The sequence below is a fragment of the Ischnura elegans genome, chromosome 1 (genome assembly GCF_921293095.1).
Source record: "Ischnura elegans chromosome 1, ioIscEleg1.1, whole genome shotgun sequence".
In the NCBI taxonomy this organism is placed as follows: Eukaryota; Metazoa; Arthropoda; class Insecta; order Odonata; family Coenagrionidae; genus Ischnura; species Ischnura elegans.
Window position 1 is genome coordinate 42,461,729 of NC_060246.1, and position 27,503 is coordinate 42,489,231.

The window sequence follows — 27,503 nt, forward strand, 5'->3', positions numbered from 1 at the left end:
AAATTGGTAAGACAGGTAATGTTCACAGTTATCAACAAAAATTTCTTAAGTTGAAATTTGCAGAGAAGCATATGCAATAGGAACGCTTACAAAATATTCACCATGCATATAGTAAATTTCTTGGGAAGAAAGCCAGCAAATAAATAAAAACACAAAGCAATGCTCAACACAGAATGCCTACTAAAGTAAAGCCAGTCAAACAAGATTCATAAATATTTATTGCACAATAAAAACTGAGATTACAAAGAAGAGGAAGGCTTCATTATAAATGTGTTACATTGCATGCACTAAACTAGGTTGCTACAGAAAATAAATGAATCACCAAACTCTAACTCAACACCTATAAACTCCTTTGATCATTAAATATGTTACACGAAGTTTAAAATAAGTATAAACAGATTTTAAAATTCTCAAAACATGTATTCTTTTAATCTTTACAGTATATCAAAAAGTATCAACAGCAGTATCAACCCTAGACAAAATATAATACAGGTATTTTGGCATTTTCCAACAACTTTGAGATTTAGTTGGAGAGAGATGTTTTAAAATTGTTGTGTACTTTGAGTGGTTCACTGGAATGCTTGTTACAATAAACCCAAAATAAACTATGGCAAGGAATACATTAGCAATATTTCAAACTCGAAAATTGAAATCTCCAAAATTTGTAAAGCTGTAAAGTAAGTACATTAAAATGGGATACCAAAAGACAGTTGATCAAGAATTTCTCCAGAATAACTGTAATTAAAAATACTTAAACAATCAGGTATATATCACAGCCATCACTGTTCATCCTTCTCCTTGGCTCCATGTTTCAAAATACGAGTGAACTCAATGTAGTCAAACATTCCACTCTTAATTGGTGCCTCCCTGTACATTTCATCAACCTACATAGAAGGAAAAGAGGAAAAAAAGATAATAATACCCTACACTATTTCTTATACATAAATCATATCTGGTATCACAATGTCAAATTGTGACCACAGTTACGACTAAAATAATATATTGCGAACAAAAACAAAATATGCAGACAGACAGTCAAGCCAACATACATATTGAGGGCTGCAGATAGATACCCATCATACTATTCAAGAAGAGCTTTTATTATCTGTCCAAATGAATGTGGAAGCCTATACAATTGAAAAAGGCAGATAATCCATTCACGATAATTTTCTCACCAACTATTAATTTGGTTAGTCTGTGTCTTGTTTCCTCTACATCTTTGGTGTAGATTTCATTGAAAAACACAATTTTTTGGTGAGGAAGGGTAGGGAAGGGTGATAGAGGAAAAAGGGAATGGGAGAGTGGGGGACTATTTGGTAGGACAAGGCTAAGAATTAATAGGCAGATGATGCACAAAACAGTCAATCAAACAAGAGATAAGAGAGGCTCTATTCACATTGGTAAAAAGTAGAGATGTGCGAATAGTATCCGCGAATACTCGAATACCTCGAATATTAGAAAGTATTCGATATTCGAGGTTTCGAATAGTTATGCGAAAGGTACCGCCTCGAATACCTCGAATACTTTTAATTTCGCGTCATACACTGTCGCACGCACGTCGTTGGTAGTTGACTCGGAAAAATGTAGAGAACTGTAGTCATTTAGTGCTCGCAGCGCCGTTTTACGCAAGTTGACGAATTACATCAAATTCGTGGATTTTAGCGGTGAAAAGAGTTCGACGAGGGGAACCGAAAATGGTCGGGTGAAAAAATCCGAAAATCTCCGATTCCCCCCACCAGGAGAACCTCAGTGCCGTGGGATAGCAACCTTAGGGCATTTCCCACGATCCGCTATCCCCCTCCATTCAGCACTCGCTTCACCCACTCTGAAGCTTTCCTCTTCTCCGAAATCAAACAAAAGGTCCCAGCTCGCGCAGGGATCGCATTACGAAGACCCCTGCTTCGAAAAAAATATCGAGTTACGAGAACAATAAAAACGTGTTTCACGCCCTCCCCCTTTTTCTCACCCACTGACCTTTTTCTGGCTACCTGCTTCGAAGTTACCCATTTCTGGAGGTCAACTTCTGTGTGAGTACCGTGGGATACTTACATTAGCGCATTTCCCAAGATCCGGCATCCCTCTCCATTCAGCACTAGCCCACCCCTCTGAGGCTTTCCTCTTCTTCGAAATAAAAAAAGGTCACAGCTCGCGCAGGTATCATATTACGAAGACCTTAGCTTCGAAAAAATACCGGGTTACACGAGAACAATAGAAACGTGTTTCCGGCCCTCCCTTTCCTCCCCCACTGACCTTTTTTTTTCCTACCAGCTTCGAAGTTCTCCATTTCTGTGGAGGTCAACCGCTGCATGAGTCATCTATTAGCGCAAAAGGTGTCTAAGAATAACTTTCGTCAATTGATGTTACACCTTTATTGAATTGAAATATTAGTAATGTGCGCGTAATTTCAAAAAGAATAAGACCAAACACGACGTATTTCTGAGTTTATTTAAGCATTTTACGCAAAGAAATAAATGTCAAAATAAGACGGAGACCTAGCATTCTGGCGAAACTCGATTTGAGCAGCAAAGCTTCTCGGAAGTTGATGCGGTATTTTTTTCCGAAAACATATATCAAGTTACAATTAATGAGTGGTGCTATAAATCTTTATTTTTACAGTCCCAGACAAAGGGATATTTTCACAGAATATTTGGTTTCTCCCTGATAGCAATTCCAATTCATCTTCTTATCTCGTGAGAACTCCCAAAGATGGACTGAAAATAGTTGAAGAAAATCCGGTGGAAAAGAGCTTGTATTTTGCAAAATGCCTCAGATTGTCAGCTAGCACTTGGCAGCAGAAGTGGGGGTAAAGCGATGTTAGTTGAATTAATTATATGCCCAATTGTTTCCATAAAATTAAAATATTCATTAATCAGCTAAATTCCTGTTCGAATCCTTTAAAGTAAATCAAAATTACTCCCCAAAATCTTGAGTTGCCTGCTGCATAGGCAACCGAGTCAAACATTCCAGCATTCATCATTTAGTATTCGAGGTATTCGAAATTCGAGGTATTCGAATATTCGAGCAATGATTTAATATTCGAATTCGATATTCGAATTCGAGAAATCTGCTATTCGACCCATCTCTAGTAAAAAGCTTATCATAATAGCATCAACCATCACGTAAAGATGAAACACATACTGCTTCAATATCTATGGCAAAATAGGCAAAAAAAAAATTATTTCAGGGGCCTTGAAAAAATAGGCCTTTCAGAAGAAGAAAGTATTTGATGCCAGAAATTTAAATGACAACTGAGCATTTGACTTTTCCCATTCTATGCTAGGAATATGTATGATCTGCAGTAACAAAACATGAACTTTATGGAAGAGAGAAAAGGATAGAATATAGGGATTATAAGAATTGATAAGAGGGTTGAAAAAAATAAGATGCATGGAAAAATGACAACTGATATTTTACTAAAAATAGGTGACGAAAAAACTACTACATACTTGGTAACATATATGATAAGAAAATAAAAACTTAGGATAGACTAAATCATGAAAATGAAAAGGAGACTTCGTTGATTTCCACAGATTTATTTTGCTCGTACGACATGTTTCGAACCATAGAGGTCATTATCAAGTACCTCTATGGTTCGGTACCAAGAGGTACTTGATAATGACCTCTATGGTTTGAAACATGTTGTACGGACAAAATAAATCTGTGGAAATCAACGAAGTCTCCTTTTCATTTTCGTGTATTATTTTCCACATAGTTGAGCCTAATACAATTGAACGAATTAGACTAATGCATGTAATTATATGAAGGGAATAACAACAGTAGCATTCAAGGGATGAGTGGAAGGTGAGAAGATAAAAGGAAGGAAGAGACACACTCATGGATGAGGTTACGGTTCATACCAGGACATCAAGGAGCAAGCAGAGGAAGTAAATGGATGGCGAAAGTGACAGAGTGGATGGAACTTGCCTCATGGCAGAAAGCCATACAATGATGATGACAACAAGGCTAAAGTACACATTTGCGGCCTATACTTTGAGGAACTTGAGTACAAATTCTGCCATCTATTATTGCAATAATGTGATTGATAGGACACTGGGCAATAATTAGTTAATGTTAGCTACCATAAAAGAAAATCTTGAAGAGGATGAGGGACTTAACAAGGGAGTACAGTGTTTAAATATGTGAGATAAAAGAAGTAGTTCAAACATGATTGCTACAGAAAACATGAGCAATGATTAACACAGGAATGGCAAGGGAAACTAAACAAAAGCTAAAAATCAGTAAAATTTCAATAGTTTCGTTCCTGTAAGCGAAATATAGAAATGAAATAAAATGGATTTAAACCCAGGGAGCTTAACTCAGGGTCGAAACAAAATCGGGGTCAAGACTAAACTAAAACTCGGGACGAAACGAAATGCAGATAACGTTCCGCATCAGAGGGACCACGTGCTTCACCTTCGAATGGTTTAGTTTCGACTCACACACCCAAGTACAAAGTATGGTTGAATGAAGTAGAGGTTCAGCCAACCCCCATTAGATGCATGGGGCACTCATATTTTTACCACTAACAGGAGAGCGGTGAACGCCAATTGGCCATTCAATTTTTAAGCTCAATATATGTAAAACGTAATCAGTCAAAACTATTCCCTCTAATCCCCCTCCACTCAATTTTTGGGATCGTACTTAACCATGAGCAACGGAGTTTCGATTAATTTTGTTTTGTTCGTGGGAGTAAAGTTTCATCCTGGGTCGAAACTTAACTCCTTGGTGATTTTAATTTCGTGCCGGAAAACTAATCCTACGCCTCGTATTTTCATTTTCCTTTGGGTCGAAACGAAACATTTGTTTTGTTTCACTTGCCATCCCTGGATAAACAACAAGACATCAACTGGTCATAGGTCGAAAAACTGTGTCAATGAGTTCTCATAATTTGATCAACCTAATTAAAAGACTGCTCATTTACAATGATAGATGAATAGAATTTATACCAAACAGAGGCCAAATTTGACATAAAATGGATAAATACATTGGATTGGACACCAAATTAAATAGGTGATGTCAATCTAATACATTCTCATTGAATTTTAAATGCTGTAAATTACCCACGAGCACTTGGCAAAAAAAACGGTAAACTTCAACATGGCAAAATGATAGTAAGGGTAAAGTTAGAACAACAAAATCCTAGCAATCATGGCAAAGTTATAAATGACAATGTCTCACCTCTTCATCAGTAAATCTATCTCCCATTGAAGTGAGCAGCTCCCGGAGCCTCTCTTCATTTATGTGACCATTATTATCTTCATCAAAGCACCCAAATGCATTCTTGATGACATCTTCTGGATCTGTACCCTGCAGACGCTCCCCAAATAAAGTCAGAAACATGGTGAAATTAAGAGGTCCTGGAGCCTCATTCATCATGGCTTCCAAATAGTCATCAGTAGGATTTTTACCTGCAAACAAATAAACCGTTAATGTGAGTAACTAATGAATCAAATTGATTTTATAAAGCTAATAATACTTTCAGGGTAATCAGTATTTTGTTTACTTCCACGCTAGATGTCAAGGGGCAAAATAAATCACTAACTTTGAACATTTCCTTGATGGGCTATAAGAATTAATATAACTGTGTCATCTCAGACTTTATTGGTAATGCAGATGCATACATTTGCTGGGACGGAGGTAGACCTGGAAGTAGCGCTGCGACCAGCCCGAGGTTATGCTACAGCCATCATCCCCTGAATCATTTGTCCAAAGGCTGTGAGCATCGATATGCAAAATGTTGTGTGTGTGTGGGCAAATAGGGCATACCTGTTATGTATTTAATAATCATGCAAAGTTTCTTGAAGAGAAGGAACAAAAAAAGAGCAGAAGCAAGAAGTAGAGGACTTCACTTATTTGTATGATGGAGTTCATACCTCAAAGAATTATATTAAGTGAAGGTGAGAACAGTGGAACTGAATGTGGTGAAAGGCACTTATTTGGACTCCGGAGACGATAAATTATAGGAAGAAGTAAGATTTTTGTGTAAAGAAAATGAATAAATAAATTTGGATAGGGTTGTGGATCATTAATCAGTGTAGTGAAGTTGAAGAAATTGAAGAGAGAGGTTAAGTATATGCATACAGAATTCACATGGAAAACCAATTTTAGTGAATGTGAATATTGATGGATGCAGGAACTAAGCACTCATTAATACCAGTGAAGATGTGGAATCGAATGTTTTGAGGTGGACTATCGAATTCTCATGTTATTGTTGCTTCATTAAGTGGGTATGATATAAATGTTGTAAGAGAAAGGCTGTTATCTGATACAGATAAAGGGAAGGTGCATAGATTAAAAATAGTGTTGAGTAATCGTGCTGGGGAATTCATACCGTTGTTATCAAGAGTGTGTAGTCCCAGATTGGAGATCAATTTGGCAATTAGTAGAAATAAAGGTACAGTCCAGCCGACGAGAGTTGTCCGATGACAGTTCTAAAGGAGGGGCGAAGAAACCTGCGAAAGAAGGGTTTACAGCCAATCGCTGTCCCCCAAACGCACCTCACACCCTTGCCTAGTCATACAACGTTGTCACATGCATATGAAGCACCGAGCAAGCCTGAACCACCAAAACAAGCCCTTTCTGCGAATCGCCAAAACAAAAAATTTTTCCTTTGGATCGTTCACGCTCGTCGTCCCTTCTACCTCCTTTCTTAAGGGAAGTCTTTTGTTTACATGTGAGGTGGGCGTTTTCCTTTTTACCTGGCAACCTCGCCCCATACCCCTTTTGCCTGTCATCGGACAACTCTCGGCGGCCGGACTGTAGTAAAGGAATAGTTTATCCGAGCTTCAACGAACTCCAGAAAATACTAAACAGTATTCATTGAGCAGGGCTTCAATTAGGAATCTGGATCAACATCGTGAAAACAAAATGGATGTGGGTAAGCAGGGCACCAAAGCAAAATGAGAAACTCCATACTAATCGGAATGAAATTAGAGAAGTTTCAGAATTTAAGTATCTTGGCTCAATGATAAATTCATCTCAAAGGGAAAGTTTAATGAAAGCACCCAAGAGGGAGAATAAAATGTTCATGGGCACAAAACATCAAAGACTTGACGGCAATTAGAGATACTGGAGACCTATCTCATTGGGCAAGAGAGTGCAGCAGCCAATGCACTGAATAGTGTATGGTGTCAAGAAGAAGAAAGGAAAACGTATGGAGTGATATTGTGGGAAAATAGCTAAAAGAGTCGAGTCAAAATTTCCCAGAATTTCAGAGCACGAGTATTAGGGCTTCATAGCCACAGTGGCTTTTAAAGTAAGGGTAAGGCCCACCTTTCACAAGGAATATGTAGTGTCTTACAGTTTATGAGATGCTGTTGCAGTAAGTTTAAGAAAAAAGATCCAGGAAGGAGGATATGTAGATAGGTCTTTGTGGGTGTCACCTGCATGGCCAATACCAAGTCCAAATCTAGTGAGATAAGAATTGTTCATGAATGAAAGCGTAAAATCAATCCTAATATTTTTAAGGATCACTATCCATTACCCGTGCCAGAAGATATCTTTAATTCATTAAATGGTTGTGGTGTGAATAGTGTATTAAATTATTATTGGATAAAAAGAATTGGAGGAATGCAAGAGAGATTTATATTTAGGGCTTACAAAACTAAATGAACCTAATGTGCATATTAATGCTCCAGTTATTTATCGCAGAAGTGGAATTTTTTGGTTTCATGTCGGATCTTTCTCAATACAAATCATCACAGAAGGTACAAGTCATTTGAGAGTGAGCTGTGCCATCGAATAAGTCAGAGTTAAAGGCTTATATGGGAATAATAATTATTATGTAAGGTTCATGCTGGTACCACATTAAGGACATTTTATGCTTTATTTTCTGAGTTCGTTCTTCAGGAATCTATTACAAATGGAAGGAGGCATTCAAGCTTTCCAAACAGGTACTTAGTCCTGAGTCAGTGCAAGTCACTTTTGATCTCAGTAAAACCATTGTTCTTGTCTTTGATGCCTCACCTGTAGGCATGGAGGCTGTGTTGGCTGAGTGGGAAAATAAGTTAGAGTCCCTAGTGGTGTTCATATCATGTTCTCTCACTGACGTACAAATGTGATATTCCTCAATAGAATAGGAGGCTTTTGCCACCATAGTTCCCCTGACCTAATTCAATAAGTACTTGTATGGCAGGAAATTCATTCTAGTGACTCATAGTGCAGCTTTGAAAATTTTGTCCATTCCAGACAGATGAAGTCTGATTATCTGATGTGTGTTGATGGCTATAGTAAATGGGTGTAAGTTTTCACATGAACAAGACCACTGCCAATAATGTGAATGAAAAACTTGGCTTTTGCTTTGCCTATTGGGCTCCACCCATTGAAATAGTTAGCGATCAAGTACCACTGTTTTGTTTGTAGGAATTAACAGATTTTTAAACCAATAATTTGACAGTAAATGCAAAAAGTGTGCCCTTTTATCCTGAAGCCAAAGCATTAGCTGAATGCCATGAGGAGACCATAACCTCACATTAGGATGAAGTCCTTAAGAAAAACAATGACTTGACTATAACTATAGCTTGGCAAATTTCTTGTTAGCATACCGTACCACCCCATGTAGTACCACCAAAAGGCCCCTGGCTGAGGTAATCTTAGGTTTTGTGCCTAGAACGTTAGTTAGTATGTTTAGGCCTAATCCTGCTGCTTATGTAATATCCCAAAAGTGCCTTAATTTAAATGATATAGTAGAAGTAAGGCTATCATCTAATCATAAACCCATTTTCGGCACCTTTGTTAAACTAATTGGCCCTACATTGCTTCAAGTTGCAACTGCTGATACAGTTATATAGTAAAGTCTCAATCAGGTGAACTTGGCCCGACCTGGTGCCATAGCTTAGGACAATGCTTATAAGGGGGAATCAAAAGGTGTTGCACTCATAACTGGGATACCAATAACTTGTACCCACTGATCTTTCACCCCTACATCCTGACAACCCTCATGTTACCCAGCATTCTGCAGTTGAGCTCAGAACCCAATCCATGTCCTTGCCTCCTCTCATTGAAAGTGCACCCATTCTGTACATTCTAGCCCTGTACAAAAAGTTCCCTCTAACAGAGTCCTCCATCTGCAGTAACTCATTACTAAGCCCATTAGATTAGAGAATAATTCCTATTCAGTTCGATTTTGTATCACATAATGTTTTTTTTTTTTGCTTTGTAGTGTCAAATATTTAATAAACTTAATTATGCTCCCCCACAATTTTGAAGGAGTGTGGTGTTTCCAAGTTATACTAGAAATACAAATGTGCATGTTGGCAATGCTGATGTGTGCATGGCAGTGAACTGAACCCAGTTTGCAATGGAGGACTTAAAAGAGCATGTGTTTGTATGACTACCTATGATCCTGAAGAAATACTACTGTGAATGACGGTAGACACACACAATCATCAATAAAGCAAATATCTTCACGACGATTCTAGCAATACAAGAACAAGCAGCTGGAATATGTTGCAATAAAATAATATTAATGGATAATGATCACCTATGCTTACTCTTCAATGATATTCCTCTTTAAAGATTAGTGTCCCGATTATTTCTACAAAGAAGTTATAAAAAAACAAGTTAAGAAATCATGTTTCCTACAGAGCACACTTAAGTCATCATCTGTGCAACTTACTCCTCACATAAGACAATGCTGATCAGATCGCAATGAATCGATTCACACATACCATATCACTTAACATAGAGGAGTAAAAGAACAAGAGAAATAATTTTTTCTTACCCAGGGATGCAAGCATGTCGTGAAGGTCATCTTTTTCGATGAAACCATCATGATTCTGATCAATCATGTTGAAGGCTTCTTTGAATTCCTGGATTTGGGCTTGGTCAAACATAGCAAATACATTTGAAGTGGCTCTTTGAGCTCGCTTCTTCGTGGTTCCACGACGTCCAACTGTCTTTCGGGAAGACATCTTCGAATCTGCGACACAAGAAGAAGCAAATGTCATGAATAAACATCACTATATTCCCAATTAGTGCGTAATGTTGACAATTTTCAACCGTGTCATATGATTATTTCGCCGAGTATTTTACCAAATTATGATACGTCTACATGAATATACTACATTAATACTTATATTAATCGAATTTTCATAAAATATACTTTTGAGTTGATTTTCCCCCGATTTTTACTCGTTAAAAATGTTTACAAGCGTGTCGCGAAAGAGTGACTCATGACAACTCGAATGAAACCACACCCTTTATTTACACTGAAAAGAATATACGAAATATTCACTAACCACGGTACATCAATATCGAGCTACAAATAACACGTATCCATTTTCCAAACAGTAATGAATAGAAGAGTCTCTCTTTCAACAAAGAGCAATTTAGCTGATTTCCTAAAAATAGTGAGCTTCTAGAAACACATCGTTCAAAATACCTTTTCATCGTTATTAAAAATCACCGCTGTGGTAAATAAACAAAATGTATCGATTACACTTACCTTTTTCCTCTAAAGCTTAGTCAAAAAGATAATACTGACACAAGCTTCTACCACTTCTACCACCCAGACTGTTGGATGACGTTATGAACCTCACCAAACCTCACTGCAACACCGTTTGCCTCCGATAAAGGAAGTTAGAAAGCTGTTGACGAAAAGAGAACATGACCATATAAGGAAGTTGCAAGTTGCTCAAGAACCTCAGCAACTGCTCGATTTATAGAAGAATATTGCTTCTCTTGTTGTTTCTTCGAATTGCAAGCTATATTTTCTTCAAGTTGCCAATTTGACTAATATTGTGGACCACGTTTTTAACGGTTTTGATGAGTAAGCAAGTGGTTTTGTTTGGCACGAAACTATGCAAGTAATTTAATTTACGTCATTAAAGCTATTCGCTGTGTTAGGATTTAACGTAGTGGTGTAAGCATTCATCCTGTCGGTACCATCTGTTCTAATCTACTATACAGGTGCCTCTTATGGTGAGAATAACATTACGATGTATGTGCATTATTGTTGAGTTTTCGGAAAAGATAAGGCTCTGTAGGATTCGGGGTTAATTGAATGGGTTAACTCAATTAAGGTAATCGGTGGGCATGTAAAATCGACAAGTGTGTTCTTCTGTGCCGATTTATCCTTTTCGTCGTTATACCTGTGAACAAGCTATGATATTTGCCAAGGTGTATTGGTGTACATATACGCTCCCTTTATTTCCCTATCTAAACTTGTTGCAGAACTTGCATTCATCATTTTTATTATTTTTTCATTTCTTTGCATGGGAGATCAGCACCTAGCCGTCAATCTCATCGAATATATATGCAACTTTTGGGATTATTTGTATTCAACTAGCATTGATATAGTAACATTTACATGCTGCACATACGTGAATGCTAAAGAAGTTGTTTTCAAAAATCTTCCGTCTGGGACTTCCCTAAATTGGGTTCATTCCCATGTAGGCTGCTGGGCCAAATAAAAATGCAAAGAGATAATATAGAACCACTTTATTGAACTTGCTCCAGCAGTGCTCTTGACTGACTTTGTCCATCAGCAGGCCCTCAGTGGCAACACATACACACTCAAAACCCCACGGATCAATCCTGACCAGACCTAATGCCCCAGTATCTGCAACTAATTGTTTCCTTGGTGTCCCTCTTTTTGTATGGCCATCCAGGTCATCATGCAGCCCACCCCTTGTCATTATTTTTTAGCTCCTCAGATGAAAAATGAATTTATACTTTTAATAAGAATGACTTTTGTCTTCTGCCCATGTAAACAAGATTGAAAAGGAAAAATTCCAGATCATTATTCTCCATGGTTCATCCTCGACCATTCTAGCTGTGTCTGGAAAGATCTCTGCTTTTTGCTTGTTTTGACTAGAATTATTTTTACATTGATTAATTAGTTGGTGGATTAATTTCTCTCATAAATTATATTCAAATTCTAGTTATTAGAATATAATTTACCATTTCCATTTTCTGTGATAACACCAGAGATGATTTATGATGAGCTTTATGATGGATTTGGTACTTGGTCAGAAATGGTTTTGCACACTTTTTTTTTAATTTCACATTTGGTCGATTTTGTTTCCACTCTCACAATGTGTCATTAATTATATATTCTACACCTTATTTCTTAATGGAAAATGTCTAACAAAGCAGAATTTACATGTATTGATGCTCTGTAGACTGAATCCTCGTCCAAAAATAATGCCCATTCAACATACCATGAAATTCGCTTTATGATTGGTCCCTCAAATCAGTTAATATTGTAAGGAGGTTCTGCTGTATTAAAGTTGTGCGTTTCAATGCTGTTCTCAATATTTGGCTGCTGCACAGCCAATTTGAACTCATAGTTCTTAATTACTCTTAGGCTTGGGTAGGATCGATATTTAGCTCATACAACTCTGTGTGCCCATTGAAATTGGATTGTTGTTTTAACCATACATTAGTGGCAGGATAAGGTGATAGTGATAGGGGCGATGGGAGAGGCTGTTTGCTAGTATTGAGGGCACCTTGGGGTGTATACTATGTCTCCCAATATAATGGGGATGAGAATGATATCCTCCAAAAAATTTAAAGTCTATGTGAACAGAAAATGCTCCTATAGGTACTATGAATTGAACTGGTGGAGTAGGTGGTGGCTCATATCTTTTCAAGCTGCAAAAGTGTTATGGACTGACATGCTATCCTGAATAGTGTTTAGCACCCCATTCCTCTATTTCCCTCGTGGACTAATCAAATAAAAACTACTAAGTAATAATTATTGGAAATTGATGGCCTATATTATATAATAATTTCATTTCAAGCCATAAATAAAAATCTTAAGTCACCACAGTCTAATATACTATACACGTATAACCCTGAAAATTTTATGCATTATGTATACCTTTACAGCACTACATCTAACTTTCCATGTTCACTATAGAACACAAATAGTAATTTACAATAGGGGAGTAGGTCTGTCTCTTTGAATGCAATGCTTCTTATCATCATCCTCCCATCTAGTTAAGGGAGGTTCCAATTGACTTAAAACATTAGCATGCATAAGGTTCTTAGGGACGCAAGGGGATGGATGCTATGGCTAATATATTGCATAAATTAAACCATGGCTAGGCAAAGGATATAGACTGACTTCTGGAACTCGTAGGCAATCCTAGCTCACTTGAGATACCTGGAAGTTGCATTTACGTTCACTGCTCAGGGAAAGTACTGCAGAAAGCATATCAGTGAGGAGGTGGTAGCCATGTAAACTGTTTTCTTTGGTGTGTCTGTATACTCCATGCCTTGGATTACTTTCATTCTTTTTGTTGTGTGCCATCCACACATGAGTTAATGTGCCTCTGCAGCTTGAAATAGCTGTGAGCTTTTAGGGTGCTTTCGGATACACTATTTACTCCGTGGAATGTATGTATATTGCACTAGCCATAGGCAGATCTAGAGGGGGGCACGTGCCCCCCCCTCCCCCCCAGACCCTTAAAAAATATGGAAGATTTTAATAAAGTCTCATTATTATTGTGTTCGTTTTGTATTACGAGGTATCCTTGTGCCAAATCATGATTAATTTTCTCAATAATTATGCCACACCCCCCAGAACACAGAAAAAAATCCTGAATACGGCTTTGCTTGTGCCCCCCCCAGAAAGAAATCCTGGATCCGCCCCTGGCACTAGCTATTGATCATATTGCATCATGTGCACATTAATTTATCTTTGCTATCCTACTGGTCTGTATGAAAGGGACCTTATGCACTGTTACCTTATTATAATAACTGATGGAGCAATTCTAACAGCAAACTTTATGATTCATTCTTTGGTCACATTGAAAGCATATTTATTTTGGTCATCATGGTGCACAGAGTATTAATTACTCTCTGATGGCATACCTTGAGCCCCTGATGTGCGTTGGAACACCACTCCACATGCACCTCAAGGATGTCTCTCCTACAGCATTCTTAAAATTTCCTTAACTAGACCACATAAAGTGACTCACTTCATGTCACACTCACACCATCCTCAAATCCAAGGATAGAATACATATTTAAATCAGAGCCCAATTAAAAGAAAAGACTCGCATAAAAACCATTTATATCTCTCTGTTTACAACTAAAGCATAGATGATTTTCTCTTTACAAAATTCTACATATTTACAGACACAATCATTCCATCATGCACTCACTCCTGTCAAACAATGATCAACTGGAAAGTCACAAATTTTTAACAACATAGAAAATCATGATTAATTTTCTCATTAATTATGTGACTTCACTATGTATCACAAATATAATGGATCTCACATTATTCAAATGCAAAGATCACACAACCAGTGAAGGCATACTTAATCAAATGCCTGCCATAGCATACCCTTGTTTTAGCACAATAAATACCCACCAGTAAAATTTCTTGAAGTGACATACTTCACCTGACTAAATGAGAAACCATTTTGGCATTTGTATTGCTGTCTAGTACTGTTTTTATCAGTCATTGAATTCACTGAGTTAAAGTCTGTGAGCTCCCTCATTTAACGCACTGCAACTCCATTTATTGTCACTGTGGCATTTCCATTAGCCTTAGGAACAGTTTCGTAGTGACCATTGGCATTTCCATTTGTTCGATGTGGCTTAGTACTCTCGTCATATGGAGAGTCATATGCTCTTTCATAGGTCATGTCATATGTAGGAGATGGGTCATCATTCTCGTGAATATTTTCATATATATTCGTTCCATTGTAGCCATCAGAAAGAGTTGCATAAGACATAACTGCAGCATTTCGGTCTTCTTTTCTTTCTGCTCCTTCAATGTTTTCAGTATTCCTCACAGGTGTTGCCTTGCGTCTGGTAAGAAAAAAAGTTAAATGAAATTATCATCGAGAGAATTCATCTCTGGCTTTGATGGAATTTAAGCCAAAATTGTTTTAAATTGTTCCAACCAAAATTTAGGCTTTTGCCTAATGAGGGCAAATTACATTCTTATGTGAAATGCCCCCAATTACAGGCAGACAAGTAGGTATTTATAAATGTGCTAAAGTTGCAATCAGTGAATACATAAAGTATGTCACAATCACAATATAGGTAATATGTTCGTGTAAAATTTAATGACATGTATCAGTTATTATCTTTACTATCTGGAATTGTATTCCTGATTTTTCCAAATCTTTAAAGTTTACTGTGGTCGAAGCGATATTCGACTCTAGAACACATTATAGAGTACCATATTTTATATAAACAAATATAATTATTCCAGCCCATGAGCTTATACAGGCATATTATGTTATTATCCTCCAGAGGTAGATCCACACAAATTTTGTCCCCACAGCTCCACAACTCCATGATCCTAGGCTTTCCTGGTTAAAGTATCATGATCTTTTTGCATGGTGAAAGAGATACTACTTATATAATTCAAGTATAAATTATTAGCCCACATTTCCATGCTTATTTGGGGTCATTGACAGAAAAAAGGAGAGATATCTAAACATTGATGATAGCAATCAATGTAGGAGTTCAAATGAAAGAACAAATAGTGCAAACTATTGTAACACTACAGGAGCTCCTGTTACACCCCATAGCTGACTCAAGTGAGCCTGATTAACACTCAGCCTCAGCAAAATACATCTTAGTGAGGGAGGATGTATTTCCCCTTTCCTTCTCTCTTGATATCACTATATGAATAATGTCTGGAAATTTTACAACTCTGTAAAATTTAGTAATTTTGGTTTCTAACAGGGTAAAATTGGATTATCTGAACATACTTATGCCAATTTTTAAATTATTTATCTGTGATGATTATGATATGATTTTATCATTCAATAAGCCAATTATCATTGCAATGAACATCCCTTTCTTTTTCACAATTTACCTCCTACATTAGTTATATTTCCCAAGCCAATGCCAGAATAATTTTCAAAGGTTTAATTAGTGGTGGATGCATTTTGAGTTGGTTTATTAACTTAAGTTTATCTCCCAAAAATTTACAGGGATTTAAACCCTCCTCTGCCAATGGCCTTTTCCTAAAATGCCTTTTACCTTTTAATATATGTTTATTGCATTGTACCATCTAATTATAGGATATAATGAATATCTTAAGTTGTCATTAGTTCATACCATTGAATTTCATAATTTTTATTGACAATACTCACATTCGAATGTAGATCAAGCCTAGGATTATGATAAGTAGGAAAACAACAGCTGCACAGATACCAATTGTCATGGCCAGCCCCTGTGATTCTGCATCTCCAGCAAGGCTCACTATGAGTTAAGTATGCAAGAAATGATAAATATATAATACATCATACTTTGAGATAATTTTTTATCAAATTGTTTTGTCTTTATTGTATTCGATGCTGGAACTTCATGGGTAAAATAAATTAAATAAGAATAGAATATTCATTGTAACGGATTCGTTTTTAAGTAAGATACTGATGTTTGTAAGCCTTCATCAGAAAGTTCACTGTCTTATGAAAACATTAAGTTTAATAATAGCTTAACATATTTGAATGTAAAAAAAACATTCCTGGCTCATTTTTCAAAATCAGAATATATGTTGAAACTACATGGGCAAACACACTTTTGCTTTATCAGGTAAAGTAAATTATTTAGAAATTTTTAGTTGTTTTTCCTTACGTGCACAGGTTGGTTCTGCATCTGACCACTTTCCATTTTCCATGCATCTTCGGAGGTAGGTACCCATTATTTCATATTTAGGCACGCAATGGTATTCAACCATACTACCATATGTTGAAGTACTGTTAAGCAAAATAACTCTACCATTGTCAATCAATCCTGGATGTAAACAGTCCACCACTGTTAAAGACAAAGAAGAGAGATTGAAATCAATTTATTTTTCATTCAATGAAGTTAAATGGTAGTCTGAGAATTGGATGTGTGTTCATATTTTATGTTAAGGTAGCCTCAATCCACTTAGCCACTCAAATATAGATGGTCCATGTAACGGATAAATGCTGCAAAACATTTTCATATATGGCAAACCAGAAAAGCATGACTTCCATTTACATGATGTCAGAGGAAAAGGTTGAAAATGTTAATAAAACCAAAGTCCTGCTAAAAGAAGGCTTTTTACTATGCATAAGACAACAAAGAAAAGGTAAAAATGTGAATTTATCATCAATTATGATATGTTAGCTCAGTTGAGGCATTTTCAACCCACTTTATTGAGGATTCATCACAGAGCCTTTTTCTAAATACACGCACCATAATTCAACTCAAACGACAGCTTTAAGAGAAATGTTCTGTCGTGAATTAACTATAAGGGTGTAAAATATTGAATTTTTTAAATGAATTCCTTTTATTTCCTAAATTCATACACCCTAATCCTCATTAACGATTACTTACATGTACATGATGGTTTTTTCCCACTCCATAAACCTTTTTTCAAACATACTCTAGTAGAATTTCCTTCAAGAGTTCCTCCAATGTTGCATGTGTAGGTTGCTGTACCACCAATGCTATATGTGGAAACTTTGGCAGCCATTGTGCTATCAGTGTCTGGTTCCCCACAAGTTATTTCTGGAAGTGATATTAAGTTAAGTTAATGTTAGTTAATTATGGGGTGATGCATGCATTTTGCAAATGACTGTGAAGTGCTTTTTTCCAAGGTAAGTACATGATATTTAAAGCCAGCACCCACACATTCTTATCTTACCTTTACATATTGGAGTTTCAGAACTCCATGTTCCATTTTCAAGGCAAAGTCTTCGAGCATGACCGTCCACTCTAAAATTATCTAAGCACTCATACAGGGCTACTGCACCATAATAGGAAGCATTGGATGCAAGAGTATAGTTTCCATTTGCAATTGGTTCTGGAAGGCCACAGTTCACATCTGAAAAATATTTAGGGAATTAAAAATGCTTTATTTTATCGATATCAATTGCTCAAAGGGCAATATGTAGCTAAATACTTAATCTACGTGTGTAGTTCACGAAGAAACAAATTTGCTTTAGTGGCTTGGAAGGGGGTAGGACTAGTCCTCCAAAATTATTCAAGGACCTTATTTTTTATATATTTTCAACTTAATTTCTCTCAAAGGTATGCATTTTTCATAAAGTTGTTTGATTCATATATATCTTGTCATTTGAGGATTTAGTATAATGGCTTCATTATTTTCATCAAGTATGTGCAAAACTTCAGCCATTCCTATACAGAAAATGATTCAATATTGTCCAAAAAATCCACAGGAAAAAATTTATTTTCCTTGACCGGGATTCCCCAATTTCCGGTCTAGTGCTTTAGACAGTTAAGCCACCGAGGCATCATTTCTCCCTGTGGCTATTTGTGGAACCACCGAACAAGGTGGTATAGACTGCTGATCATATGGTGCCAAAAGCAGTCCAAATCGTGTGCACAGTGCCACAGCCAGATAATAATCAAGGTCATCCCGGTCACAGTGAATGATTATTTTCCCTGTGGAATTTTCGCACAATTTTTGCATTGTGGGTGACTCCCGTAAAGTTATCACCGTGGCTAGTCTGGTGTACATAAACTAGTGATGCAGTATGTTTGTTGAATATTTTTGAAGATCTCTCCCCCAAGGAACATACTAGCACTAAGCAATTTCTTGGAAACTATTCAACATTACTCAATGTTGCAAATTAATTATTTACTCAGTGCTCACTTTCATTAAGAAGAAGTAATTTTTGGGATTTTAATATGTAGCAGAGTCTTGGTTGGATATTGTACACTTCTGTTAAATTAACTCAACCCAAAAAAATCTAAATTCATTAATATGTGGCATTTTTTAGTGTCCCCCCCCCCCCCAAAATTTCTGGTACCCCCCCCCCAGAAATTCCTCGAACTTCCTCGAACTTCCTCCGAACTTATCCGCAGAACTTCTCCCGCCAAGAACTTTTCGCGCTAAGGTTTTTTCGCGCAAAGGATTTTTTGCGCAAAGGGTCCCTGTAGCAAAGTGCCCTGTCTCGCAAAATCCTGTCTCTGGAAAATCCTGTCTCTGGAAACAGTCTCTGAAACAGCCTCCGAAGCAGCCTCCGAACCAGCCTCCGAACCAGCCTACCTGCAATGCAAGACTTATATAGGACTACTGCGGAGAAATACTTCTCCTTGGCAAGCAAGGGGAAATCGGTGCTAAGGCCTTAGTATTGCACTTGGAGTGAGAAGTTTTACCATTGTCCTATCACAAACTCTCTCTCCCTCCAACACCTCACCCCAGTATCTCCTTCCCCTCCATGTGTTCCAATGAACGATTCCTCTGATGTCTCAACCCAGAAGTTGAGGGGAAAATTCTGGGTGCTGGCTGTTGTCTCAAAACCAGGGAATGGTGTTTTGTGGAGCGGCCGTTTCTGCAGGGGCAGTGACGCATCAGTGGGCGGTTGTTGAATTCGCCTGGCTACCCCTCCACTCCCTGGAAGAAGCCCTCCCCTCAAATGCTGTCTCGCCTTGCATAGGCAAGCCCTCTTCTGGTCGAGACCTGCTGGGAGTCACATGTCTTGTGAGCCATGAGATTTTTAGAGCAATTTTCTGCTGGTAATGTTTCCTCTGGGATCATGAATTACTATCATTGTTTTCTGTAATACTTCTGATTTTTGAATACTCTACTTTGAATAGATATCGTACGGTAATAACTCGTAAATTATTTTTGGCTACCTTTTTCTTGTGAGCTGTTTTTCTTGTTTGTGGAGTCTTTTCCCTGATCCAGCATGTGACCGACGGTTGGAGTATTTGCCCTGTCTGGACTTACGTGAAAAATCAACCTGATTTTACGACGTAACGTCACATTTATGTGAGAAATAATCACTCAGTTATTCATAGGAAGAATTTAAAACAACTTACAGACACATTGAGGGGTTTCCACGCTCCATTTTCCTGAGTGTTCACAGGTTCCCAGTGCATCTCCTACAATCTTGTAACCCCTTTCACAGCGGAACTTGACAATGGAACCAATGCGATATGTTTGAATGGAAGCAGAGTTTGCTGTTTCAGCTGTTCTAATGAGAGTACGAGCATATGTTCTGTCATTGCTTGTGACAGAGAAAAAGGCATGCTTTGGAAGAGTTGGTTCTGGACAGCGAACCTCTGTAAAAATGTTAACAAGGTGAATAGATAATCAGTAATGTTCCTTTTATAATACCTAGAACTAATGTTATACATTACATGATTATGTAAACTATCCTATTGATATTTTATGAATATACCCCCCTACCAATATTTAATGTTTGAGGATTAGATGTTGGAAAAATAAATCACTATAGCTTTACATTTAGGTCTCTCTATTTCTTTTCCCAAGGAGATTTTTGGCAAAAAGGATAGACTATCTTCAGAGAAATATTGTGTGCTCATCAAATTTATGCATGTGAACTGTACATATATTTTACACAAGTCAAAGAAAATCTACAATGATCTGATGCAGGAATAAGTGTAGTTTAATTTCCTTTAGTCTTCAGCACAACCTGGGTCTCATGCTATTCTAACGTATATAGAGAATTAAAATTTTAATGTTCCCTGCCATGATACATGTAATCAGCAAATTTTCCCGCTAATCGATATGTTTTTCCTGGGACTCAACATTTTTCATAATTATTTACTTGATTTATGTGTATTAATATTATGATAACATTTACTGCAGAAATCAGCCCACTGAGTTGACTAGGGGACTGACAGTGAGCTGTGAATAGCACATGTATGTTTTATTTTTCAGTCATAATGATAGTTAATACATATGTATGAGAACATCTATATTGTGGGTACATATTGAGACCAAATTGGAATACCTACCTTCACATTTGGGGGAGACTCCACTCCATTGACGGTTGACTTGACATGTTCTAGTGCTGTCAACTTCGTCACCACGATTTCCTCCTGCTGTTACTGCAGCCAGCCGATAATTTCTTGAACACGAATAAGTTATTTTGCTTCCTAAATGAGTTGTATCATTCATGTATGTAACTGTGCCATACAAAATGGGAGGAACTTTGCCACAATCCACATCTGAAAATTAATGATGAAATAATAAGTAACCCCATAGAAATAATGAAAGCCTCCATTTTCCCACTTTTAATAAGCAAATGAATAAATGATTTTTGAGGCAAGCAGGTGAAAAGTGGGATTGGAGGGGGGAAAGAGTTATGAGATGAACTTACATTCACAATCAGGAGTCTCTCCAGACCATTCTCCCTCCCTGGTACACACGCGAAGGGCATTACCTCGCAAAATGTGCCCAGGCTCACAGCGGTACTCAATCGTTGAGTGAACATTCAAGTCATATCCCACAACAATACCTCCACTTCGGACCTCAGGCTCATCACAAACTATCACTGAAAAGGATGGAAATATTAATAATCAGACATAAAACTCAGTTGATAAAGAGAGATGAGTTTCCTAGTATATTTCAATGCCCTTAATACCTCACCAGTACAAAGAAACATTATGTTATCATATTTGCTACTAGCAAGAGTAGCTGGATACACATTAAAGTACGGATGAAGTACATGCATATATGAAAATATGAAGGGCATGTATATGAAGTTCAGAAATTTTTGAGAAATATTTATAGCACGTGATGCCATGTAACATCTAATTAAGAGGCAGAAATTCATACCACTTTCATGATGCTTAACATCAGAAAATAATTTTTCCACCACATTAATTATAATATATTCTGAACATATATCAACTCTGATTTTCATTTGCGTGTGTTGCCCAGCAGCAAGAATTTTGTTTATTACACATATTTCCTGGAAGGCAAATCTCTGTCTTTTGTTGGTTTCAAGGAGAGGAAAGGGATAGAGGGCCATCAGGTTAGCCAACACCATCAGGAAAACATACCCACCCTATGGCAATAGTCATCTAATAGAGAGGAATTTCGTGAGTTCCTGCCATTAAATACTTACCTCAGTCAGCAAAAGGACTGAGGTTGGCAGCAAGGGGAGGTCCCATAGGCTGAAGGAGGTTGATTAAAGGCTTTCTCCAAAATTGAACTCTTCCAGGTTAAAAAAAAATAGTTTCTGTGCACTAGCAATAATCTTTCAAATACTCTCTTGTCTTTCTTCATTAAAATAACCACAGTTGTAAGAAACCATTGCAGTGCTTTGAAAAAAGATATTATGAGTAATATTGTATGAACTCTTTTCACATCAGCCCACCTTGAATACAACTTGTAGCTTTGTTTTACCTTGCTTACCCAGTAATTACCTATCAAAGTGTGGAGTGTAGCATGTATATAGTGGCAAGGGTAACAAAGTAAATTCCCCATATGTATTTGAAAGTGCACTTACGGTACTTTTATCTTCTATTCTTCAAATTACAAATTATTACTCAAGGGGTACATATGATGTTATTAGAAATCCTATTGATATTTGTGATTCAACACATGTATACATATCTCCACAGTTGACGATTTCTAAGTTCATTGAAGATGCCTTCATGTTTTTGGATGTTCAACGAATTGAGTGTTGTATTAGAACAATGGCTTACTGGCAATCCAACTAGTATCTAACTTCTGACTGTAAGATGTTGGCAGAACAGTCAGTGAAACAATTGTCTTAAGACAACCTGCACCAACTGGTGAATGAGCAAAAAAATATGAGGACACTCAATTCTCCAATTTGACCATGTGCCCTTGGTTTTAAATGCTCTGTGTTACATTCAGGTCATCATCATTGATCACAAGGCTTCAACTTACATTCACAAGATGGTGTTTTTCCCGACCATTTTCCATCACGATTGCACATTTGGATTCTATCTCCTTCACTCAACCAATAATCTTCGTCACAACTGTACTCAACCATTGATCCAGCAGTAGTTGTTCCAGGAGCTGTACCATTCAGGAGACGATGGTGACCATTGGATATCAGGGGAGGAGACCCACAATCCACAAATTTGCAAGAAGGCACTTTCCCAGTCCATTCCCCTCCAAGATCGCATGTTAAAACCTGCAATATGTAAGAAATAATACATTTTTTGTATTCAATATATATAATTACCATTTCAATATGTTTCAAGAGAAATTTTGCATTTCTAGGATATTCTTTTTGGGAAATTAGCTATTTCCTTGCAAAAATAATGCATAGTTGGATAGCATGGGAAAAGACGAATGACAGCAAGCTCTATGTTTAGATGAATAAATTCAATGAAGCATACTTTTTCAGAAGAGAATTAAATTTTGAAATGCTTCTTCATTACATGGTTTGACCAATGCAATCTCTAATTATACCTCATGTGTGCAAGAGCATCTCTTGCATCAGTGGAGTAATCAGGAATTTTGTTCAGGGAGGGGGGGAGTCCAAACCCAGGGGGGAAAATTTTGTAAAATAAGGGTCCTTTGAAGAGTGTTTTAAACTAATTTTAACACTTTCCATAGTCAAAAATACTTCAATTTTCAAAGAAATCTTTTGTAATTGCATGACTTTACAATATTTTGTTTTCCTTTATGAGGCAAAGTAATTGTGTTTTTATATTTTGGGGGGCCTGGACTCTCCAGACCTCCCCCCTCGCTATGCCTTTGTCTTGCATTGATAATTTTAAATGGATAATTTCTTTAATTTCGTTGGGTATTACCCGTGAACCTTAATAATGTGAATTTTACCTATTACATAAGATATTAGTGCCTATTTACAAACTCCGAAGAAGGAATAGTCAACTTACTTAATACTGAAATGCATATAATAGCACTTCAGTTGGAGGCCCATGGCATTACAAGTGTCCAATCAATTCCAAGCCCGGTATTCAAGTAAAGACCTCTAAAGTTTACTTTTCCTGTTTTTATCATGAGAAAGGTTATGCATGAATGCTATGAAGGCTCCATATGAAGCCAACAATCATCTTACGACATCACTGTGTAGGCCCATTCATATTTCATTTGAAAATAAATACTCAATGCAGAAGCTGCTAGAAATTTCTTTTAAAATAACTGCATACGTTCCCTAACATGTGCAATGTGCATTTTTCCAGTGGTGCCAACTCCATAAGGTCTGAGGGGGCCCGAGCCCCCTCAAAAATTGTTATGAGTGGGAAGGAAAAAATGTGTCAAGCTTGTCGATTTTCCTGGAGTCTCGAGAGTCGAGTTTTCAGGAATGTTGATCATATGACTCTTCTAAAATGCTTTAACACATTCAGCATGTCAATGACGTGGTCCTGTCCAAGCCAAAACACGGAGCACATCAATTGACTGGACGTCAATCTGCCAGTCGGACGGGGGCCTTTCTTTGCATCTGTACGCGACTAATATCCACTTCCAAGTCTTCCGATTGTGTGCATGGCCTTCAGCTAGCTTCCCTCTTTTGACCCGTGTGCGCCGTTTGTAAATAGCAGTATTTGAACGGAAGTTATGGTGCGAAAACCTCTCTCTATTTTTCTTTCTTATTTTAATGGCCGTATTTGATGACTTAAATGAAAATAGGTCCCGCATTGAATGTGTTAAAGAAACTTTAAAATTCACTCTTAATGAAATTTCAATATTTTTATAAGTAGGCACCCGGGCATGTTACCATCTGTGGGCAGAGTCCCCCACAGTTTTTAATCTCTGAGATTTTTTCACAATTTGCTGACATCATCCTACAAAATGAGGTGTATTAAGCTATACTAAATCTACCTAGTCTAGAGTTCCCTTTTGAGAAAAGTTATCTCCAAAGTCCTTTAAATTAAAGACCTTGGCAACAATCAATGATTGTGCTAATGCAAGAAAAAACTTACGGCATGGCCTGTAAGAATGAATCCTGGCATACATGAGTATGTGGCGATAGAGCCTGCTCTCTTTCCATTTGTTTCAACTGTTGCACCAGAAACCTGTGGTGGGGGTGGGCACCAATCAACTGCAATAAAAGATATGACCCACAAATAAATATGTAGTCAGATTATTTCATGATTTTTTCAGAGTGGTCAAAATAAAAAGCTTTCAATCAAGCATATAATGCTGTGAATATTAAGAAACCTTGAAACCACCCTGGACAATCATGTGAAATACTTCTAGGTTTTTCCTAGAATATAACTCTCAACTGAAGCTTTCAACAAGCCAATATACATTAGAAACTTGTAACACCACTTACAAAGACACTGAGGCTGTTCCCCACTCCACTTCCCATCATCTCCACACGTGCGCTTCTCTTTCCCGATCAGGGTGTAGTTCTTGTCACAGGAGAAAGTTGCTACTGCACCATGTGATGTGCGAGCATCATCTAAACTGATGTAACCATTTTCTGGAGCATTCAGGGGGCCACAATCAACAACTGGAGAGAAAAAATAACCGTTAAAAAATTAGATCTAATGATGTATAATTCACAGTTATTTTTTTATCTATGACCAAATCTCCAGGAAGTATATCTGATAAAATGCCATAATTTTTAGGTAGGTACTCAGAGTGAGTATACTCCCATTCTGTATTTAATAGCCTTGGGGAAGGAGTATTGCCCCTTGCCTACCATCACTGGACCCAACACTTACTCAAGGTAAGTCTATCCAGTGGCGCAGCGAGGGGGGATTTTGTGGGATAAAACCCCCCTCAGAGCTCAGAGAAATTTTTAAGTTTAATCCATTTTACTTAATTGGATTGACATTACAAATAGAATAGTGTAAGGATTAATAAAAATATCCCTCAGAAGGCCGTAAAACTCATCATTTTGAACCATTTATCTTAAAATTCCGCAATTTATTAATCTCGCACCTACCGCTTATCCTGGTGGGTATTCAATACCCCCACACACCCCGGTATTAGTTGCACCTAAATCCCCCCAACCTTAATTCCTAGCTGCGCCCCTGAGTCTATCTAGTATAATTACGAATTCACACTAGGAGCAAGTTTCAAATTGTTGTCCTTTATCTGTAATTGTGAACAGAAAAAGCATCATAAGGAAATTTCATAATAGATTCCAAAATTTCCTTGGGGACAACATAATGGCTACCTATTTTATTTCTCTATCACCAAAATTATGTCTCATGAACTGGGCTCTGCTCAAAATCTGCTCCAAAATAACAATTCGATAATCTCACCGTTTTCTTACTCCATTTTATAAGGTTTAAAATTTTAATCTGTACCTTCAACTCTTATGTGGTAATTATTAACTCTGAATCATTCAAAGCTATTTTGGAAATTTCTAATGCAGTATATTTAATAATTTAAAATGAGTTAAATATTGGAATTCCCGTTTTTTTGGAGGAATACGTTTGAGATGGTGAATTTAATTATCACAAATGTAAACAATAAATTCCAATCATCTCAGATATAATACAATAATCTCTAATCACGCAGGAGACCAAGGGAAACTAGAAAGGCACTTCGAAATTGAATATGGTAAAAAAAACACGAACTCATAAGTATAACATGCCACCCGATTCCCGCCTTTCCGTCAGTACTTTTGCCTGGCAATACTATCATCAATTTCTTTGCGGTTTTCGACGTTTTACGTGGAGCTTGTATGAATAAAATATACCGAATTTCCATCGGCTACATCGTTTCATTTTTGCGCGATAAATAGATATCAGAGCTTCCCTCTCTCATTTGAGGGGAATCCCGCGCGAAGTTAGGTATGACCTTGAAAAGCAGGACCCTAAAGTAGCCTTGAGTTCCAGAGAGGAGGGAAAGAATCTTGCCGAGTGGTCCAGCATTTATACTCACACTCCCGCCACCCATTCTCCTCGGAAGTTTTGCCCAAAAGAACCATCGCCGCCCGCCCCACCCGAAAAAAATAACCACTTTAGAACCCGAGGCAGATATCATAGGTGGAAGGGTTAGAAAAAAGCTGTTCCGGAGCCGACGGTCGCCTGAGATTGAAGAAACCATCAATGGCTTCTAAATCGACGCCCGCACCAAGACGGTAATTCTCCTCGAGCCTCTTGCAAAAAAAGGCCAAGTTTAACGGCACGAAACTCCGTCAAAGACGAATGAACGAGCTTTCCACATCCAACTCTGATGATGAAGGTGAGTTCCCTTTGAGGAGAGAAACGATGCACCGACCTCATCCGTGTTCTCACTGAATGAAAGGCATCTAGTCCATTGACAATTGAAAGTTGAAAAGAGTTTTCGAAGACTGTAAATCCAACTAAATACGGGGTCTGCGAGGCTTTTATTCCTCTCAAGGCTTTTCAGTTCAATTGGCAATTTTTTTTAAAGATCAATCCTGATCTGGTAGTTGCGAGCCGTTACGGTCCATCAAGGACGACACTCCGACCGCGTAACCGTGATATGAGGCCAAACGCGGATTCCCTGCAGCAATGGTATTGAGTGCCAATAGTATGAGAGAATATATATCAACATCAGACAATCTTTTTCCTCCGTAAATACTGAGCATATTTAAATGACTCTTTCAGAAGAAAAATATTATTCTGACGAGGTAGGATCGTCATGGAATCAATGAGATTCTAAATTAAATAACCTCGCTGACAAGGCGATTATTTATTACTTTTCTTATGACGTTTCAACAAAGTCTACGATAAATATTGGCAACTTGAAAATAAGTTTTACCACATCAACAGTGAATAATGTCGTCGAAGCCTAAGTAAAAATTAGAACATCTATACGTAGAGACGCGACGTATCCCTACCCCTGGAACACCGCAACCCACCATTCCCAGTTCACAGGATATTTTTTCGGGTCGTAATTGAGCAAAGGA

At 37.5% G+C, this 27,503-nt stretch overlaps 2 protein-coding genes and 1 long non-coding RNA gene across 4 annotated transcripts in view; 1 reads left to right on the forward strand and 2 right to left on the reverse strand.

Moving 5' to 3' along the window:
* Positions 1–200: 200 nt before the first annotated feature.
* LOC124159346 (myosin regulatory light chain sqh) lies at positions 201–10,682 on the reverse strand. 2 transcript variants are annotated; one of them, XM_046535106.1, is made up of 4 exons: positions 10,445–10,682; positions 9,722–9,919; positions 5,179–5,408; positions 201–884 (listed from the first exon to the last, which is right to left on the reverse strand). In XM_046535106.1, exons 2-4 carry the CDS (start codon positions 9,909–9,911, stop codon positions 780–782), a joined length of 525 nt encoding a protein of 174 aa, XP_046391062.1. In that variant the 5' UTR covers positions 9,912–9,919; positions 10,445–10,682; the 3' UTR covers positions 201–779. The 2 variants fall into 2 exon arrangements, with proteins under 2 accessions (XP_046391062.1, XP_046391072.1); XM_046535116.1 differs by lacking the exon at positions 10,445–10,682 and adding an exon at positions 10,103–10,122.
* Positions 10,683–10,828: 146 nt separating this feature from the next.
* On the forward strand, positions 10,829–11,339 carry LOC124159359. Its single transcript, XR_006864951.1, has 2 exons — positions 10,829–10,920; positions 11,226–11,339. It is a non-coding gene; the product is annotated as an uncharacterized LOC124159359 (long non-coding RNA).
* A 2,667-nt stretch (positions 11,340–14,006) lies between these two features.
* The window catches only part of LOC124159365 (sushi, von Willebrand factor type A, EGF and pentraxin domain-containing protein 1), an 89,578-nt gene continuing 76,081 nt past the window's right edge, over positions 14,007–27,503 (reverse strand). The window contains exons 10-20 of the mRNA XM_046535134.1: positions 24,945–25,124; positions 24,592–24,710; positions 22,583–22,832; positions 21,042–21,215; positions 20,677–20,889; positions 19,735–19,977; positions 17,591–17,770; positions 17,281–17,454; positions 16,552–16,731; positions 16,068–16,176; positions 14,007–14,766 (exon numbers count right to left, since the gene is read on the reverse strand). Of these exons, the coding sequence (XP_046391090.1) occupies positions 14,454–14,766; positions 16,068–16,176; positions 16,552–16,731; positions 17,281–17,454; positions 17,591–17,770; positions 19,735–19,977; positions 20,677–20,889; positions 21,042–21,215; positions 22,583–22,832; positions 24,592–24,710; positions 24,945–25,124 (2,135 nt within the window). The 3' untranslated portion in view covers positions 14,007–14,453. The remainder of the gene's footprint in view (positions 14,767–16,067; positions 16,177–16,551; positions 16,732–17,280; positions 17,455–17,590; positions 17,771–19,734; positions 19,978–20,676; positions 20,890–21,041; positions 21,216–22,582; positions 22,833–24,591; positions 24,711–24,944; positions 25,125–27,503) is intronic.

Coding starts and splice junctions, on each gene's coding strand:
- LOC124159346 (XM_046535106.1), bottom strand. CDS start 9,911: ATGTCTTCCCGAAAGACAGTTGGACGTCGTGGAACCACGAAGAAGCGA. Junction 5,409..9,721: donor CGACATGCTTGCATCCCTGG/GTAAGAAAAAAT, acceptor ATTTGTTTGCAG/GTAAAAATCCTACTGATGAC. Junction 885..5,178: donor ATAGATTTACTGATGAAGAG/GTGAGACATTGT, acceptor CCTTCTATGTAG/GTTGATGAAATGTACAGGGA.